General features: G+C 40.1%; 1 protein-coding gene across 1 annotated transcript in view; it reads right to left on the bottom strand.

Annotated features, from left to right (window-relative positions):
* fbn1 (fibrillin 1) overlaps window positions 1–18,752 on the bottom strand; it is a 90,196-nt gene that overhangs the window by 28,349 nt on the left and 43,095 nt on the right. The window contains exons 29-44 of the mRNA XM_042492016.2: window positions 18,524–18,646; window positions 17,246–17,371; window positions 16,518–16,643; window positions 12,172–12,294; window positions 10,227–10,349; window positions 10,013–10,138; window positions 6,981–7,103; window positions 6,669–6,791; window positions 5,707–5,874; window positions 4,550–4,618; window positions 4,266–4,391; window positions 1,717–1,839; window positions 1,459–1,617; window positions 1,295–1,366; window positions 1,078–1,203; window positions 783–905 (exon numbers count right to left, since the gene is read on the bottom strand). Of these exons, the coding sequence (XP_042347950.1) occupies window positions 783–905; window positions 1,078–1,203; window positions 1,295–1,366; window positions 1,459–1,617; window positions 1,717–1,839; window positions 4,266–4,391; window positions 4,550–4,618; window positions 5,707–5,874; window positions 6,669–6,791; window positions 6,981–7,103; window positions 10,013–10,138; window positions 10,227–10,349; window positions 12,172–12,294; window positions 16,518–16,643; window positions 17,246–17,371; window positions 18,524–18,646 (1,959 nt within the window). The remainder of the gene's footprint in view (window positions 1–782; window positions 906–1,077; window positions 1,204–1,294; window positions 1,367–1,458; window positions 1,618–1,716; window positions 1,840–4,265; window positions 4,392–4,549; window positions 4,619–5,706; window positions 5,875–6,668; window positions 6,792–6,980; window positions 7,104–10,012; window positions 10,139–10,226; window positions 10,350–12,171; window positions 12,295–16,517; window positions 16,644–17,245; window positions 17,372–18,523; window positions 18,647–18,752) is intronic.

The raw sequence follows: 18,752 nt of genomic DNA, 5'->3' as shown, positions 1-18,752 counted from the left end.
TTTCTGTTTTAGAAATGTTTGCAAAAGGCACGTATTTAGGTAGATAATGCCTCATTTGCATATTCAGACATAAATTAAAAATAAATTATAAAACTAATACGAAAGTAATTGTCTTCATATGGGTAATTAACTGGACCGGGAACATGGGGATATATATTAGTTAATTATTTTACACTCATGTCTTATTTTTTGTCTAAAAAATGTAATGAATTTTGCAATATATAATTTTCGAAACTAGTTTTTCTTAAATTTGTGGCACTTATATACATAAAACTTTCCAGTTTTATTCACATCTACATTTTTGGGATTTGTATGAAGGGATGTGTTCACATATTATTTATTGCCTGATTTATCTAAAAATGTTATTACCAAAAACATGTCAAAAATAGATTTTTTTTATGGCTCTCGACAGTATTCTCTGATGAATTAAGTTACAAAAAGAGATATCCGAAACTCCCTCAGTGAAAACCTTTAACTCTAATTTGTCGACAAAGTAAAGCAAGAATGTTGAACCTGTCTTTATCCAATGGTTAAACTTCTGTTCTGGAAATGTATGCAAAATAGCACAGATTCAACTAGATGCCCCATTTGCACATTTAAACATACAACTTCAGAAAATTTGTGATATAAAAAAATATTTGTCTTACCTACTTAACTCTTATATGTCCCCAGTAATCAACTGGGGAAGTTTTATGGTGATATCTATAAGTTAAACATTTAAGCCCTATTCACCTCAGGTGTCTCCTCTTAAAAGCCATAGCTGAACACCAACACAGGTTTACCTAGACATTGTCCAGTGGGGGTGAAGCGATATCCAGGTTTACATTCACAGCGGTAGCTTCCTGGCATGTTAAAACAGGCTGCATTCTGCTGGCACACCGGTCCATTCTGGCACTCGTCAATATCTAACGACAACAGGGACAGAGGTGTTCAAAGACTGTCATCTACTTGAAATGCTTTTATAAAGAATGATTAAATATTAAAAGACTGACTTTGGTTTAAAAACCTGAGAAGACTGACAGAATTTTACATTGTTGCAGAATTTTCAGCAGAATTTTAATGGAGCACAGGCCTTACCTTCGCAAATCAGCAGCTTGTCGTTGTAGATGAAGCCAATGGGGCACTCACACCTGAAGCTGCCAATCATGTTGATGCACACTCCATTCTCACACACACCTGGGATCTCCCTGCACTCATCGATATCTAAGCACACGAGGAGGAGACAAGGGGTTTAAATGAGAACAAAACAAAATTTTCTTTTCAGCACATCAACCTTTGAAAGGCACAATCATACCAATGACCCGTCCAGTGAAGATGTCAATGTAATATCCGGGCCTCTCGCTGCCGCACAGGATCGCAAAGTCATCTGAGTGGACATATGACACGAGTTTATAATACCTCATTTTTAGTTCCTTAAATTTTCTACACAAATATGTGCTAGAATGTTTGAGACCTCACCAGTGCTGGGCACAGGACACTGTTCACAGGGTTTATTCCATGCACGACCAATGTTGTAGGAGCAGCAGCACATCTTTTTGGTCATATTGAAGGTCAGCTCTCCGTCACATGTCCCGTTATCAGAGTAAAAGTTCCTGTAGCAGTAGCTCTTCCTCATGTCTGCGTGTGTTTATGAGAAACAGAAAGTTAAAATGTCCTTGCATGTTACCACCACTTTGCTCATCGATACAGTCATGAGAGTGCAGCATGCAGACTTACCCATGCAGTTGTTCCCTCCATTGACCTGCATGTAGTCCACAGGGCAGATACAGGTGTAGTTCCCAATGGTGTTGTAGCACTGACCTGGGCCACAGATGCCTGGCCGTTCACACTCATTGACATCTGCACATGGAGAGAAGAACAGACAGAAATCAGTTCGTTTTTTGATGAATACAGGATACTGAGTCTTTACTTTTCTTTACAGTGTTTCCCACAGAATTACAGTGTGTGTAATGTAATAAAATCTAGGGTTCTTCTTTAGGAACTAATCATGTTTTTCATTTAACGCTAGGAAATGGCTTGTTGCTGCAACCGTCTTATCTCTTCTTGACTACGGTGACATTGTTTACATGAACGCCTCTGTCAGCTCTCTACAGATGTTGGACGCCGTCTATCACGGAGCATTAAGATTCATGATTGGCTGTAAACCGCTCACTCACCATTGCACTTTGTAATTTCTGGTCAACTGGTCATCATTATCAATATTTAGACTTTTGCACTGGTACAATTTCATTTACAAATCCATCCTTGGGCTGCTACCAACATATTTATCCTCCTACATGTCATGCAAACACTGTAATCATAGGCTATGCTCCCAGGCCTTTATTTCTTTTCTTACTCTGCCCCTTCAACCTGGAACACGCTACAGCAGTATCTGAAGCTGCCCAGCTTGATCCCACAAAGGGACTTTACACTTATTTTAAGAGCACTGGAAAACGCATCTTTAGAAACTTGTTCCTGTTTTTAGTATTGTTAATCTGCTTCCACTAGGCACTTTAACTTAAATGTTGTATATACTGTATTGATAAATCTGCCTGTCTGTAACTAATTGTTGTTATATTGTATGTTGTCCGAAACAGGTCTCTCTTGTGAATGACATCCAGTATCTCAATGAGATTACCTGTATAAATAAAGGTAAATTAAATAATATAAACAGCAGGGACAGCCAGCAATCAATTTAATCAATCACATTTTCTTTTTTCATTTTAACATGTGCGCATCCCTTTGTATTATTGTGTCCCCTTTCAGAGGTTTTTATGCATCTGTAGTGCAGGTGGAGCTCTCCATGAGTTCTTTATTTTCTCAGCAGCAGATTGTGACTCACAGGATTGATAATTTATCTGTCGATCTGTTCAGAGCTGATCAGAGCTGATCAGAACGAAGGACGAAAGGAGCAGCTGCTGCAGAGTTAGACTCAGTTTAGACCCTGCAAAATGAATTCACCAGCACTCCCAATGAACGCTCCATCTGCAAAACTAGAAAATCTGTTTGTGGCAGAAGATCTTTTAATTGTGGCGGGCAGCCACAATTAAATGAGGGTGTGGGAAACCCGGCTTAGTTGAGGTGCCACAGAATAATTATTTTACTTATTGAAAACTTATGACTTAAAAAAACAACCTGATCTAAAAGCCCAGAGACAGCAAACCAACAGTAAACAAAACAGTGGCTACGAAGGTTGGCTGTTCTGTAGTCTCACCGGGAATTGAAGCAGTTGCCTATGTTCTCTTGAAAGCCACCAGACTCTACTGACAGAAACAGCTACATAGTGTCCACAGCAGTATGTGGCTCAATGTTACAGTGACTTTGTGCAGAAACCTATGTCAAAACACTTGGAAAAGTGTTTCAAAGGGGTTGGGAAAATAGCATTTTGAGGCTCAAACACACATACCTTAACCCAAATTTTGACTTGAAATTTGAATACATCAGGAATACTACCGAAAAGCTACAGAACTATATAAAAACCTAAAAAGAATACAAAAAAGGAAGAATGGAGCCACCCTTTAATGGCTTATTTTTATATTATATAGATACATGTATATAATTACATGCATTTATAATGACATGCAATACTCTATACTAAAATTCTTTCTCTACCAACATTACTGCCAAACAGCGAACACAGAGCTGGCTTCGTCCAGCCCAGCTAACAGCTGAACTGCTGATTGACTAGAGACAGAGGATGTGCAGTCCTGGACTTTATGGAGCAAACACCCGCTTTTGTTCTCTGGGCCAACAAACACACGCTAATTAAAATGCCGCCAGCCACATGTCATTGTCTAACCCTCAGCCCCCTCCTCTCCTCTCTTTGTTCGTGTTTCTCTTTTCTAAACACCCTTCTCATTTATCTATCTTTTTTTCTCCTCCAATGTTTCGTTCCTGCGTCTCTCCCTCCCTTCGTCATCTCTGGCCTGTCTACAGGGGACTCAGTGTACTTCCCTGAGGAGAGGGCTGACCACATCAGAGCCCCGCTTCTCTGGACACAGTTAGGCGCTCAGCTGTCTCATCATCCTGACTGAGCTTTGCCGGGTTAGCAACAGACGGAGAACTAGAGCAGAGACATATTGAGCTAGAATGAGCTGCAGTGGGACAAACGGGTCCAATATTTCTTTGTCTGTTTTGCTCTCAGTGCTTTTTCCTCTCTCCATTTGTTCTCGAAGGCCTCGACGGCTGGACTCAATTTCCTTTCCACTGAAACGTCCCAGGGCAAGAGCGAGAGAGGAAGAGGTCACCTGTGTGTTCATGTGCATAGAAATACATGTGTCTCATACCTTCACAGACTCTGGTTTCTGTGTTGAGGGCGAAGCCTCTTGCGCATTCACACTGGAAGCTGCCAAAGGTGTTGATGCACTGTCCTCCCTGGCACAAGCCTGGCAGCTCCTGGCACTCGTTGATGTCTGCCAGAGAGAGGAAGGAAAAACACTCAGCTGTGTGTGTGTGTGTGTGTGTGTGTGTGTGTGTGTGTGTGTGTGTGTGTGTGTGTGTGTTTGTGTGTGTGTGTGAGTGCCTGTAAGGCAGGAGCAACCTGACACATGATATCATGTTGCTGTCTGACCTTCCAAGATGACAGTGATGGGGTTCGGTCTGAAGCCTTCTCCTCCAGGACACAGCGTCTTGTACTCAGCTGTAACACAGCACCAAATCACATTAACAAGCAACAATAACACACCACACAAACCACAGTCGAGGTCGCTTTATTGCAGGATTTGACCATAACAATCTGCTGATGGTGAGACGCTGAGTTAGGTCGCATTTCCAAAGAAGTTTCCTGTCACCCTCTGTTTTGCTTTTCCATCTCAGATCTCAGAGTTATCCACAGAGCCCAGTGGACCAGACATGACTGCAGCTTCTCAGAATTACAAAACGAAAAGAAAAAGGTTTTGTTCTCGTCATAGAAGCAAGCATTTCCTCGAGCTGAAATGGATGAGTCATTCCCTGTAATGTTTTGGACCATCTGGTGGTAATTTCAAGTAAGTTGCACAAAGCTGTCTCATCTTTACCAGCAACAACAATTACAGCAAATACACACTCATCGCATGATAGGAGCAGGCAGCATGTAGTCTGTGTGCTGGCAGAACAGCTAACTCGCACCGTGGGGCTAAACAACTAATAGAAGGATTTGACAGGGTTGTTGATTAAAGCCAGTGACTCTGAAATTACTTTGTCCAAAGTGTGCTCACATCTTTACTTGTTAAGTGATGGAGGACTGTGTTGTGAGTAGAGACTGAAACTTTAAGACAACTCTGCTTAATAAAATGAAGTAGAATTACCGCTTCACAGTTGAATGCATCTATGTCTGGCCAGACACGTTTAGTTAATATAATGAAGACTTTAAAGGAATTTAATAAAAAGTGTTCATTGTATTTTGGGGCAAAATGGAAGTTATTACTATACTGACATGTAGCCATAACGGTAGACAATGTTTCACATATAAATGTTGCAGCAAAGAAGCTTTAAATTCTAAAAACATCTCATCACATCTATGATGTGCAACACAAAACATCTATACAATCAGCAGTTTCAAAGTAGAAACTCAAGATTAGTGTCACTAATTCAGTATCTGATCAAATGTCTCCCCTGTTCCTGAGTTATCGTGGTAAATAATGACCAGAAAAGTGTTTTGGCAGGTCACAAACTTCACTACCAAACCAAAACATTAAAAATAAACATGCATAATACATGCAAAGTCTAAATAATGATGGGTTGACTCACTTGAGTTGACAGATGGGCACGATTCACATGGATTGCCCCAGCCCTGGCCCAGGGAGCAACAGCAGGACGCCTTGGAAACACCAACTCCAATCTCATTGGAGCAGTCCAAACTCTCTGATGCATCTCCTCGGGAACGAACATCCAGGTAGCAGCTTCCAGAGCGAGTATCTGTACACATACACAGGTGTTCAGGCATACAGGTATGTACAGGTGTGTGTTCATTCACAATGTCAGATATCTGGATCACACTAACTCATTATCCTTACAGTCAAAACTATTAAAATTTACAGATCTTGTGGAATTTCAAACAGCACAAATAATGTTTAAGGCTAAAACTGACCTTATACCAGAAAAAATAAAAAAATTATTCAGTGATCGAGAGGGTGGTTACAATTTAAGGGAAAAACTTAATTTCAAAACGTATAGTGTTTGTACCACAAGAAAAAGTTTTTGTTTAAAATAACGTATAAACAGGTATGGAAAGGGGGTTTGACACTCACTAGGTGTTTACAGGGGTTATTGTTTATTTATTTGGTTACTAAATATTTAGTTTTTTCCTAGTTTATCTTCCTCTTTTTTCTGTAAATAATAATGAAAAATCCTAGATATTTGATTTTGAGTATGTGGGCATGTGTATATATTTAATTAATTACAGTAAAGGTTTAAATGAATTGTAATTGTAATTAAAATTCAGTGATTTATGGAGAAGGGGTGGGATTAAATAAGTTTTTACTTCTTCTGACTCCTTTTCAAATATGTAAATCAAGTCATCATGTGTTTGACCGTTTCGTTTGCTTCATGTTTTTCTTTGTCTGTAAATATTCATTTTTTGTCTGTCTGCTTTTGTATAATTTTCGCTATTTTCTTTTTTACATGTTTGAAATAAATCAAAATCAAATCAAATCAAATATAACACAAAATCAAACACCAACAATGTGTGGTGATAACTTGTTGAGTCTCACCTACACAGCCCACCCGGGTGGGGTTGAGTTCAAAGTCCGGAGGGCAGTTACAGTGGTAGCTTCCAGGGATGTTGACACACATTCCATTAATACAGATGGTTGGGTCTGCACATTCGTTGATATCTGAGAGAGACAGACAAAGCAATTATTTCATTATTTGCCACAACACCAAGGAGAGTATTTCAGAGAACATGAGATATATTTATCGCTTCACTGCTGTTGCTCTATTTCTTTTACACTCTTTCAAATCTCATTGAACTCATTGGGGCATATGCAGAGCATTATTAGGGCAGGCAGCTGGACTTGTCTTACCCGTGCAGTTGCCTCCACTCCTGTCCAGTTCATAACCAATGTTACATTCGCATCTAAAGAGTCCTGGGATATTCTGGCAGCGTCCATTGACACAGATGTCAGCAAAGGTACATTCGTCTATGTCTGCAAAAGAGACAGAGAGAGAGAGAGAGAGAATGATAAAGAGAGGGAGGCAGAGAGAGGCCCAGCTGTGAGGGATTAGCGGATCATGGGATCATGGTGGAAAATTGGCAGCCAGCAATAGGAAGTGAAGGCCGCTCACCTCTGCTAAAGAATGACAGTTCTGGGGCAAAAAAATGCCCAGACATATCCAGACAGACACACACATACACGATCAGAGCAGCAGCCAAGGTTATGAAATTGTGCTCTTCCACATCATTACACTCTGCACAAGTCATTACTGTCCAGTCCTGCCTGAGCTGAGGCAGGGAGGACTGGACAGGTTATTTCAGGATGTTTGACACATCAGCACAACGAGGTCAGTCTGCTCGTTCAATTGAATCCAGCAATGTCTTATCACTGGAAGCATGAATCACACTCGTCTGCTACCGGTCGTAAATGTGCTCATATGTCAACTCTACAGTAGCTCAGCTCAGGACTCATACAAGACTCCTCCTTAGTTATTTAGGCCTACATACAATCTTACGTCAACTTCATATTTTATTCTACTTATGGAAATGCTACATAAGATATTCCTAAAAAGGTCTACAGTCTATGGGATTCCTCAACGCAGCCAGCCTGGATAGCATGAAAGCATATCTTGAAGGTTATAAATCCAGGGATATGTCTGAAAGTTGCATGCAGCCAGTAGGATGTAAGAAATTACTTTTAGATTCAGGCTGCATGTTATGTATCCTTTGTAGGTCTGCAGAGAATATATGCAGTCTATATTGAAAATAAAAGTTTCATGCAATCACAGTTTACACTTTCAGTAAGCAATCAGTTTTTTTGTGTAGATTTCTAAATAAGAATTCCTTTCACCCATTTCACAGTTTTTCTGCATCAGATAAACTCAAACAACTTCATCACTCTTTACTGTCACTCTTAACTGTATAAAACCAACACTAGGGAAAGACGGCTATGTTTAATTCAGTCAAGACAGCACATAAGTCCAGTCAACCATGTGTCTGATACCCCTTTGCCACCCAACAAGCTCTGGTTCCTGAACCACTTAAGTTCAGGATTCTTGAAACCTTGGTTCTGTCTAGTTAACCAGCCCATATTTTCTCTGGTTTTGGGTGAAACCATTGTAAGCAAAGATGAGTCATCAACGGAGGTTGTTGCATAATGCACAACAGAAATAGTGGTAGAAAGATGGTTGATCGCACTGATTACCTACAAGCTCTATTATTAAAGATATTTGCTTTTATACAAAAAGTAAGCATGAACCAACTAATAAGGATAAGACAATGTAGAGAAGTTTTTAGTGCAAGACTCCATCAAATCCTGGAACAAATTGGCTTCTGGTCTGATGACAATGAACCTCTTGGGGCGAGGACAGTAGATATCACAGTCAAGACTTCCTCCTCCGACTGCCAGTCATTTGGCTAATTTCAATAGAAAGATACATACATATGAATGTAGATGAATTTTTAAAAAAGCTAAGATGGCATATACACCATACACCATCCTCTCTTTTTATCCTCTCAACCTGTAGAATATGACACACCTATAGATGTTATCACGGTTTGTACTTCAGGTGAAGGAAATCTGCTATTTTTGGGTTGCAAAGGCGCTGCACTCATCTCACAAACAATTGAAGCAAATGGTAACCAGGGTTCAAAGGTTTAAAAAATACATAATAAAACAACAAAATGTCTCCATACTGTTATCCAAAGTAATCCAAGTGTCCCGAAGCCCCCGGCATGCCAAGTTGTTTTGAAAAATGTGAATAGCGCCATATTTTTAGCCACAGAGAGAGAGCAACAAGTCACTTTGTCAGATTTAAAACTACTGTGTGTCGGGGAGACTTCCAGGTAGCATGTAAACACTGGCACTCAGATAGTGTACACATGTAAACACTGCCGTGCAGGTAGCGTGTGCATACATGAATGTGGCTCCCACACTTGGAGCTACAGGCTACAACAAGGCTAAAAATGTGATGCCAGTGATGTTTTTCAAAATAACTTGGCACGTTGGGGCTTCAGGAAACTTGGATTACCTCGCACAAGAACTATGGAGACATTTTGTTGTTTTATTATGTTTTTTTTTAAGTCCTGGTCACCATTTGTTTAAATAAACGCTTTGTCTCCATGAATCTCTGGCAGTGTTTTGTGGACCATAAAACTTCAATCAACTTTCCCTCGGCATGAGGGTGAGTGAATAGTGACTGAATTTTCATTTTTGGGTGAACTATCCCTTTAAGTAGACCGAGGCTGGCTAAGTAAGCAGGCTGACTATTGCAGACTAATGTTAACTTGCTATTTACAGTTAGTCCTGTTACCGGTGATATTTTCTTACACTGCACAATCACACACATAGATGATGGGAGTGAAAATAGGTGAAAAAACCAGTAAAAGTAGACTGCATAAAAAAAGCTAAATAAAAATATCTACATTATGGTTGAGAGACAGGCAGCATTTCATTGGGAGTTAACAGATTATCTGACATAACGTTCACAAACTAGCAGATGTTATGATCACAAGGTTTTCATCAGCCTTTGTCTGCTAATTTAACCCTCTCACAAAAACAGAAAAGGGGATAACCACCAAACAAAATCAACAAATAAATGTGAAAAGAGACCAAGGCAAAATCCATTGTTTTTGTCCATCTCTTCGAAATGTTCTCACAACCAAAACCACTTAAATGCTGAGCATATTGTGCACTTTCCACATCCAAAATACTATCTCATGAGTTCCATTTGAAGGCAGCATCTGTTTGGGTTAGTTGTTTCTCCAAACAGGAAAACAAACAACCATTCACCAGAGCAACACCAGACCTTTTTGAATCACTCAACATAATTCAGGAAGCGGGCACCAATTCAGAAGTCTGGAACCGAGATAGTCAGGAATAGAAGTATTGTGTTGTCTTACCCTCGCAGGCCTTGCCGTCAGGAGTGGGGATAAAGCCCATGTCACATTCACAGCGGTAGCCTCCTGGCAGGTTCAGACAGTGGCCACTCTCACACAGGTTTCCATTCTCTGCACACTCATCACTGTCTGTAGTGGTGATCAAACACAGTCTGTAAACACACAATGCATATGTGTATCTCTTAAAATGCCAAAAACATGGTGTAGGATGTGTGACCTGAGCAGTAGAATCCATCTCCAGTGAATCCTTCCTTGCACGCACAGCGATATGAGCCCATGGTGTTGAGACAGTCGGCGTTGTTGCTGCACATGTGCGTCCCATTGGAGCACTCATCCAGGTCTGAAACAAAACAAAATCCAAAAGCAATTACATGTTTGCAGGTGGTTCTACTTCATCCAAATGTTGAGGGAACGATGCAGCTGGTGATATTCCATATTTTTCTAATTGTTAACAAAAGCCATTAAAATAACAAAACCAAATGCATTAGTCCATCGCTCAAAACTTCATGACTACTCTACCATGTCTGTGGCACTCAGCCACAAGCTGATTTATTCCAAATGAAGACATAAATCTTAAAAAAAGGTTCAGAAATATATTGTTTTCATTTAAAAAAAGGCTAACTAAGTCCATAAAACAGATGGACATTGTGGTTTTTAACAGAGGTTACACAGACAAGGGTAAATAGTGCATTTGTTGGGGGCTTTTTTCAGTTGTGGACTAATACACAGAAGCATTAACAGCACCAAGATGCTTAATGTTTCCCCTTGGTTGATTGCCTCGGCCTGGCAGATAGACCAGTGTTGAGGGTTGAGGGGGAGCTATCACAATTTCACACTCTAAATTCATCTGACATTTTGGGCCCCTGGGCCTGTGCTCAGTAGGCCCCTCCAGTAACCCATCCATGATCAACCTGGTTCCCCTGTTACTCCTGTTATTTCCCTCTTCAAAAGTGGTGAAAAACAAGTAAATTTCATAGAGAACAGTAAGAGAAAAAACAGCATCAGTGATCTGTTTTGACCGAATATTATCTGGTTTACTTTACTAAAAGCATAAACACAAAACTGGTCAGCACATTAGCCTATTGAAAACATTATCTTCACTTCACCTGTTTAAGTGACTTCAGCAGTTTAGACAACAGACACATGACTGTGTTGCTGTTATCACAGACAAGTGAACTAACCACAGACACTTCTCTGCAGTGCGCCGTCGCTTACAGAAAAAACACTGGAATGGCGTTATTTTTGGCATTTAATTTATTTTTGGTCTAGTCGGGCTTTCCTGTTGGCCTGGTGGCCTGCCAGGCTGTACACTTAAAGGGGAAACACTGTTGTATGTGTTGCTGTGCATTATAATAAAGCACAAAGAATACTGTTAGCTCTTGCATGTTAGCTACACAGGAAATACCTGATATGATCACCTCATTGTTGATTTGGGTCATTTCAGACCAACCTTAAGCAAAATGTAAAGAGGAACACCACCTAACTTATGAATTCCAATATATTATTTCCATGGCCTAGAAAAGTTCAATCAATATTTGTGAACATGAGCTAGCCTTTGTCAAAGCCAGAAAGCAGAGAAGCAGTCATATCAGAAGTCTGTGGCTGCTCCACAGAAAGTGACTGGGAGCCTGATTTTGTAGACCCACACAATGTTTTTCTTTTCCTTTTTTTAAACTTAAATTAGCCTAATAAAGCCATTGTATTTTTTTCAGTTCAGAAGCAGAAAATATACCCATATAGTGCTGCGTGCTCTTAGTTTCATCTGTAACATCTTTCCCAATTAACTTTATGGAGTAGCTCCAGACTTTATACCCCATCACAGTTCACACAAACTTAAGTTCGAGCACCCTAGCTTTTGGATTTGGGAGAAAGTTCTTCATATTTACTAATATTTTTGGAATGTGTTAGACCATATGAATAACATGTATGAATTTTAAAAATGGATGTATTTCCCCTTTATTTTTTGTCATGACAAGAAGGAAAATAAATATATATCCTTTTCCTTAGGTGTTGAATCCCGAACATTTCTTTAACAACTAGATATTCTCTCCTCTGAAGTCTTGAATGTCGGCAAAATATCCCAGTAATGTTTGATTCTTCTATCAGATACTACAGATTATATATATATTATTTAAATCAAGTAATTTATTGACCGTGTTTACCTGTGCATTTGAGGCCGTTGCCAATCCATCCTGGGGCACAGTTGCATTTGAAGCCTCCAGCTGTGTTGGTGCAGGTCGCATGTCTGTCACAGTTATGGGCTCCGATCTCACATTCATTGACATCTGACAAAAACAAACGAGAAGCCATGTAAAGAAAAAATAGATGTTGCTCTGATGGTCTGATGATTTGGGTCTGCATTCTCATTCCAGTGGGGTTCTTGGCATTGTGGAGTGAGTTGATGCTTCGTTTGAACTGCATAAAGACAGCAGCAGGAGACGACAGGACTAAGTCTTTCTGGGTCACTGTCTTCACTCATGTATTTCAAAGCAGAAGGCACAGAGACATTCTCATGATCTCTGATACTAATAGCCTTCCTGCGGAGGTTTAATGAGCAGACCCCGTCTCTGGATTTTCATCGTGCAAGTCTGTCCAGAGAGCAATAAAAGAGGCAAAGCGGGAGAACGATATCCTAATGCTGAGGCCTTGTTCTGTCTGCTCTGTCTCAACTAGTGTTTCTGAGGTTATTTTAGGCAAAGATTTCCCTCTTCACCCACAGGCCCACAGACACTGCACCGCTCATATGAGGCCCTTTTAATGCTCATGTTTGGTTTTCTCACCACCCCCAGATGTCAACTTTGGAAATGTAATCTTTCCCAAATATAATTTCTATAAAAAGGCAATGATTTGCCAGCTCTACAAATAAACATTCCTTCACGGCAAAACCATTATAATTATATCTGAACTCTGCCAATGGATGAAATATTGAGGCACTTAACAGATAATGTGGTTATAACAATATCACGCTATATGCGCTAACATAATGTATGCATCCCTGGATTCTAAAAAATGAACAACAATTAATGGTAACAATTAAATTGGCTACTATTAAAATCTGCCCTGCCCATGAAGCTGTTTACATCCTGAAGGGTGTAACCAATGCAGATCTCCGTGAAGCAGCTGGCAGCGATAAGACCCTGTGAATGTGGCTCTGCAGCTCTTGTTCCTTCTGACATGATCAACTGCATGGCACAATGGAAAAAGCCTGTATGGTGCTGCAACAATGACGCCTGCTAATATGAGCCAAAACAACCCTGTGAAAAACTGACCAACACAATACCTGGCCCCGAGCCTGAGGAGTGAGTGTTACTGCTTTGTGCATGTGTGTGTGTCTCTGTACATCAAGGGGAAGCCATGCTGTGAACTCGATCAAGATGTTAGGACTTATCAGCCAGTGAGACACACTCCTCTCTGTGTGTCTGTCTACATGAGGGTAGTAATTCAAAACACTGTCAATTAGAGATCAGCGCTGCTGGTTTACAGTCCTTCCTGAGGAGAGGGTACGTTATATTTACACTACATTTGATGATGGGCTTAATATCAGGGCTGGGAGCAAACGAATCTCCCTGGATTACAGACAGAATTAAAGATCATTTCCCCGAGCCTTTGATGACAGGGAGAGCACAACAAACACACACATGTTCTCATGTGGAAATGTAAAATGCAAACAGGGGTTTGTTGCATGCGAGAAGCGTGTCAGCGGTCACAGCTGGTGTCAAAGAGGAGGTCTGAGTTAACTAGAGCTAATGTTTGACAGACAAAGGGCAAAAAAGTATAAAAAGGGAGAATTACACATCTGCCTACCTGGCTGTGTATCTGTCTCCTGGTTTGTGTGCCTACGTGAATGCCTGTCTGTTGATCTGTCTGCCTTTCTGTCTGTCTGTCTGTCAGTCTCACTAGAAGTCTAAATGCCTGATAGCATGGCTGCCCTACTGACACCCTGGCCTTGCAGTAATCGCAATTATGCTACAAAAGACCAAAGGAAAGAAGCCATCCAAATGCAAAAAAGTGAGAAAATATAAATACCACTATATTAAATATTCTCATTTCTCTGCATTTGAAGGCTCTACCATTACTTTGTTTAATCACTGACAAGCGGTTTTCCTTTCAAATAAATGAAATGCAATTCAAAGTGCTTTACATTTTGACTGCAGAAACAAACACAAGAACATATGAAATAAGCAAAAATGAATCTTAAAAAATATAGAGAATAAGTATGAACCATTAAATAGTGATAGTAAGACATTACATGAAAGACAGACTACAAAAGGCTCTTCTAGACCTCTGAAATGTTATCGGACTAAATAGAGCAAATAGTGAAATGGGTCATTTTGTGGGGGTTGTGACACTAAAAAAATAGAACAAGTCTTTTTTTTGATATGGTATCACTTGACAGATTCAGAAGTTGTGATGCCAGTATGTCAAATTGGCATCAAAGTTTTGAAACCAAAATGACTTTTTCACTATTGGGATTTTATCCATTTGGTCCAATAACATTTTGAAAGTCTACCAGAGCTGCACATTTAAATCATTTTATCCCGATTCAAGTTAGCAGAGCACTTAAATGAAAGTAAGATGTTTGGCCAGCGGAAGTCTCTGATGCGCCTGCTCTATAGTCCACGCAATGCAGAGGCAGCGTCGATCGTCCAGGTCATTTTATATATATTGCAGCTGAACTTCTTTTGGTTCATGCGCTGCTGAGCAAATTTCATTGCAATAAATGGGGCCCCGGCTCCAACACTGAATCCAGTTCCTATCAAATTATCCTCATTATACATACATACATACATCCAGGCCTGACTCAGTGATGTCAAGCTCAAATTTGTTGACATTAGCCACCATATTGTTATTGTCGGGCACAAACCTCGTAGCTCCACATTTCACTATTTTCATTTTTTTCATAAATTAATTCTACTGGTCCCTCTCTACATCTATCAACGGGTTTTACCGCTTCTCAACCATTGAAATGTATTTTAAAAAAGCTTGTGATTAAACTTCCCATCTCTACTAGATCATTTTAAAAACACTGTATTGTTTCTAATTACTGAAAAATAGCAATTTTGGAGATGGGATATACTTTTTAAGTTACATAGTTTTGTTTTAATTGCTCATATTGTTTTACAGTTTTGTCATTTAGCTGAAACATGATAACGTCAACACACTTATAAGCCCTTATTCACCCTGATCCGTTCCTTAAAGCTAAGACATTCCCAGCCTTGTAAACTCCCCCAGTAGATCCCCACCCAGTCCTAACTTTCCAAAACACACGCAAAGACACAAAAGTACTTAAGTGTACATACAAATACTCACACCCTGCCCACTGAGGTCCCAGTGTTGTGGAATAAAACAGAGAAATATATCTTGTGGGAGCTTCATCAACAGCTGGATCAGATCTGGGTTTGAGAGCACCATTTACTCATTAACACTCACACACACGCAAGAGGATTTAGGCCATGCATACCAACGTGGTCACATAATGAATTTGGACAATGGCAACCAATTTCTTATGCATTTTTCATCTGAATATATTGGGGATTATAAGGGATCCAATCCAAAAAAAGAGTAGCAGGTTTGTCTATAACAAGACATCCTGCCTGCCTAAGAGGAATGAGTGTTTTGGTTCTCTGGTATTCTCAAGCTGAAATTCCAAACCTGTGAATCAGAACCGGCTGCTTTGCTGCGACCCCAGCTTTCTCAAAACAAGGAAAATACTGTATGGACATTTTAATGAGATTAGAATGAGCAAGAGTACGAGTGAGTGAGACTGAATCATACTTCAGAAAAAGCTGTTTATTTGCGTCTGGAGGAAGACGTGCTGCTGCTGACTGTGTGTCTGACTCATTTTGCAAGAAGAGGGCAGATTAAGATCATTGACCAAACTAGCCTTCAATTCGAAACTTTTAAAGTGGACATATAAATCTGACTTAACTCTGGCTAGACAAGAAGTGAGTCCAGGAGAGCAAGAGGACTCGACCAGCCGGTTGGACTTTGTATTTATGTGTTCTGGACCAGTTTCAGGTGATTACGTGTTGCAGAACTCTTCCAACCATCACGTAATGTTTAACTAGACTTAATGAAAGAGAAACAAAGGAATAAACAAAGGTGCAATGAGATGCATGCATCTGACAGAAGATAGTGATCTCACTGCTCCTGCTGCTGTTGCCGCTTGTACATGTGAGCATGTGTGTGTTAACGTATTTGTGTTTGTGAGCGTGTTTCTCGTCAAGTCAGACAGGAGCTCTTGAATGAGGGTGAGTAATGTTATAGCTGCTTCTGGTTAGCCCAACATTCTCCTTGTATCCTCTCATTTCTCACCTCTCTCTTGCTCTCACTCCTGTAATTCAGCAAACACACACACACACACACACACACACACACCTCCTCCACTACTTAATCAGCAGCAGCCCTCTACTGACTCACCATCCTTTCACTCACATCCTCGTTCTTCCACTGACAGGATGTTTTGTTGTGGGTAGGAATGCTCAGTGTGTGTGTTTGTTTCGCTCACCTGTGCAGCCTGTGGTGCCCTTGCGGACAGAGTATCCAAGATCACAGTGACAGATGAAGGATCCCTTCGTGTTTTCACAGCTCCCACTCAGACAGATGTTTGGATTCAGCTCACACTCATCCACATCTAGACAGGGAGGGAAGAAGACGAGTGGAACAAAGACAGGGCAAGAATGTTAATTTTCTAAACACGGCTACAATAAAGGAAGAGTTCATGACAATGAATAAAACCAAATTAGCTTTTGTTGATTCGACCTGCCACACAGGTTTTGATAGGCTGTGATTTATGTACGTGAGTCACAGAGGAATTACATCACAAACTATATAAAGGCTTTAAAGTGTGTTTAACTTTATAAAATACAGCAATAAGACAGTATGTGTTTGCAGAACCATTTAGAAGTCCTGACATCATTGATGGCAGGTTTTTGTTTTCTCACTCAGTGGAACCAGACGTCTAAATGTCACGCATTCTTCCCCTGCTCGACCCAACTAACACAATGTTCACCGTCTTGTAAATCAACAACAACAACATTAGACTCTGTTCTCGTACACAAACAGACTCATAGATCTGAGTCATTAAGTCTTATTCTCGTGACTCATATCTTGGATAACCTTTAAGATGATCATTATGTTGTTTCAGTAAATCTCTGTAAAAACCCCTGGATCTAATAAGCAAGGGTGTAGCTGCTGCAGTGTTTTCATTTCGGGCATAAAATGGGCATCCGTTACCCAGGCAGGTCTTCATATCCTCAGATGACATAAAACCGTCGAAGCACAGACACTGGTACGTCCCGGGGGTGTTGGTACACTGGCCTCCGTCACAGATGTCTGGGCTTTCCTCACACTCATCAATATCTGAAGATTGAAGATAGAGAGGTGTGTCAGAAATGAAAAGGGAGCAGACAAAGTGTAGAGGACAGTAATAGTTGTTAGTAATGCAGGCTTATGTTAAGGTATAATTTACCATGCAGTTTTAAAAGCCTATACTTTCCTAAACAGGGCAGGATACAAGTTCATTAACTAAATCTGCAAGGTCAATTCAGGACACAGCTGGTGCAATAAAATGAATGTTATGCTGAGCTATGGTGAAGTAATTTCCAGCTCTTCGTTTGCAAAAAAAACTAACCCTTGTACTGCCTTGATCTCTGTCTGTATATCTGTTTTCGGTAATTAAAGGAAGACAAATCACAGACAACATAAACAACACATGAAGCCTACTGTCATGGTCAAAAAGAACATCTTATGACTGAGAAATGGCAATAATTTATCACCAATAAGCACCATCTAATATTATTTAGTGACATTTTGGACGTAATAAGAAATGGTCAGTCTTCACATTTGTCCACCAATGTATATTTTCTTTGAACACGTGCCAGTCAAATAACAGCAGCGACTCTCCATAAACCAGGTTTCCTCTTAAATCATGTCTCCCTCAAAACACAACCTTTAAATTACTTCTGTAACACTACCACATGTGCAGTCTTTAGAAAATGTTCTGACGACTGAAACCCATCATTAAAAGGCAGTTTTCCTTAGTTGCCACATTTTGATGAATACAGCCAAAGTGCATTTAAAGGGAACTTGTAATGCTCTTTTTTTTGGTTCATACTTGTATTAAAGGTCCCTATAAGAACAAACTTGAATGTTCAAAATACTGTCTGTGCTGGCACACTTGTACTCACTTTACTGTCTACCATGAAAAATAACCAATAAAAGCTTTTAAACCAAAATCTTAAAACCAGACACTTTCTAGAAAAAATATGATCTGAAATTGGGGAGAAATTAACTAAATGTGTATCAGGATGTACATGTAGCTACATGCCCCGATGTTAGCATAACGTAAGCACCTGTGGCTGAAACGGACGACTGTGTAAAGAAAATCATCATGAGCTGACGTCAGCTTGTCTCAAAAGTGGAAAAATCTGTTGGAGTATTCAGAACGATCTGAAGCTTGGTATACCAGCATTATGACAGCATGACAGACAAAGAAACAGCAGAACTACTTACCAGTGCAGCTTCTCAGATCAGGCATCAGGGCGTAGCCACTGTGGCAGCTGCACTCATAGCTTCCCTCTGAGTTGGTGCAGAAAGTCTCACAGCCACCGTTCTCAATTGTGCACTCGTCAATGTCTGGGAGGCAGAAAAAACACATATTGCTTACGTTCAACCTCTAGATCACCTCAATAAAAACAAAAGGAACATCTCCGAAAAGAAACAGTAAGTAATACGTTCAATA

The sequence above is a fragment of the Plectropomus leopardus genome, chromosome 1 (genome assembly GCF_026936395.1).
Source record: "Plectropomus leopardus strain MGB_pleo_1.0 chromosome 1, ASM2693639v1, whole genome shotgun sequence".
NCBI lineage: Eukaryota > Metazoa > Chordata > Actinopteri > Perciformes > Serranidae > Plectropomus > Plectropomus leopardus.
Note: the sequence above shows the minus strand (reverse complement) of the source record. Positions and strands in the feature narration are given on the sequence as shown.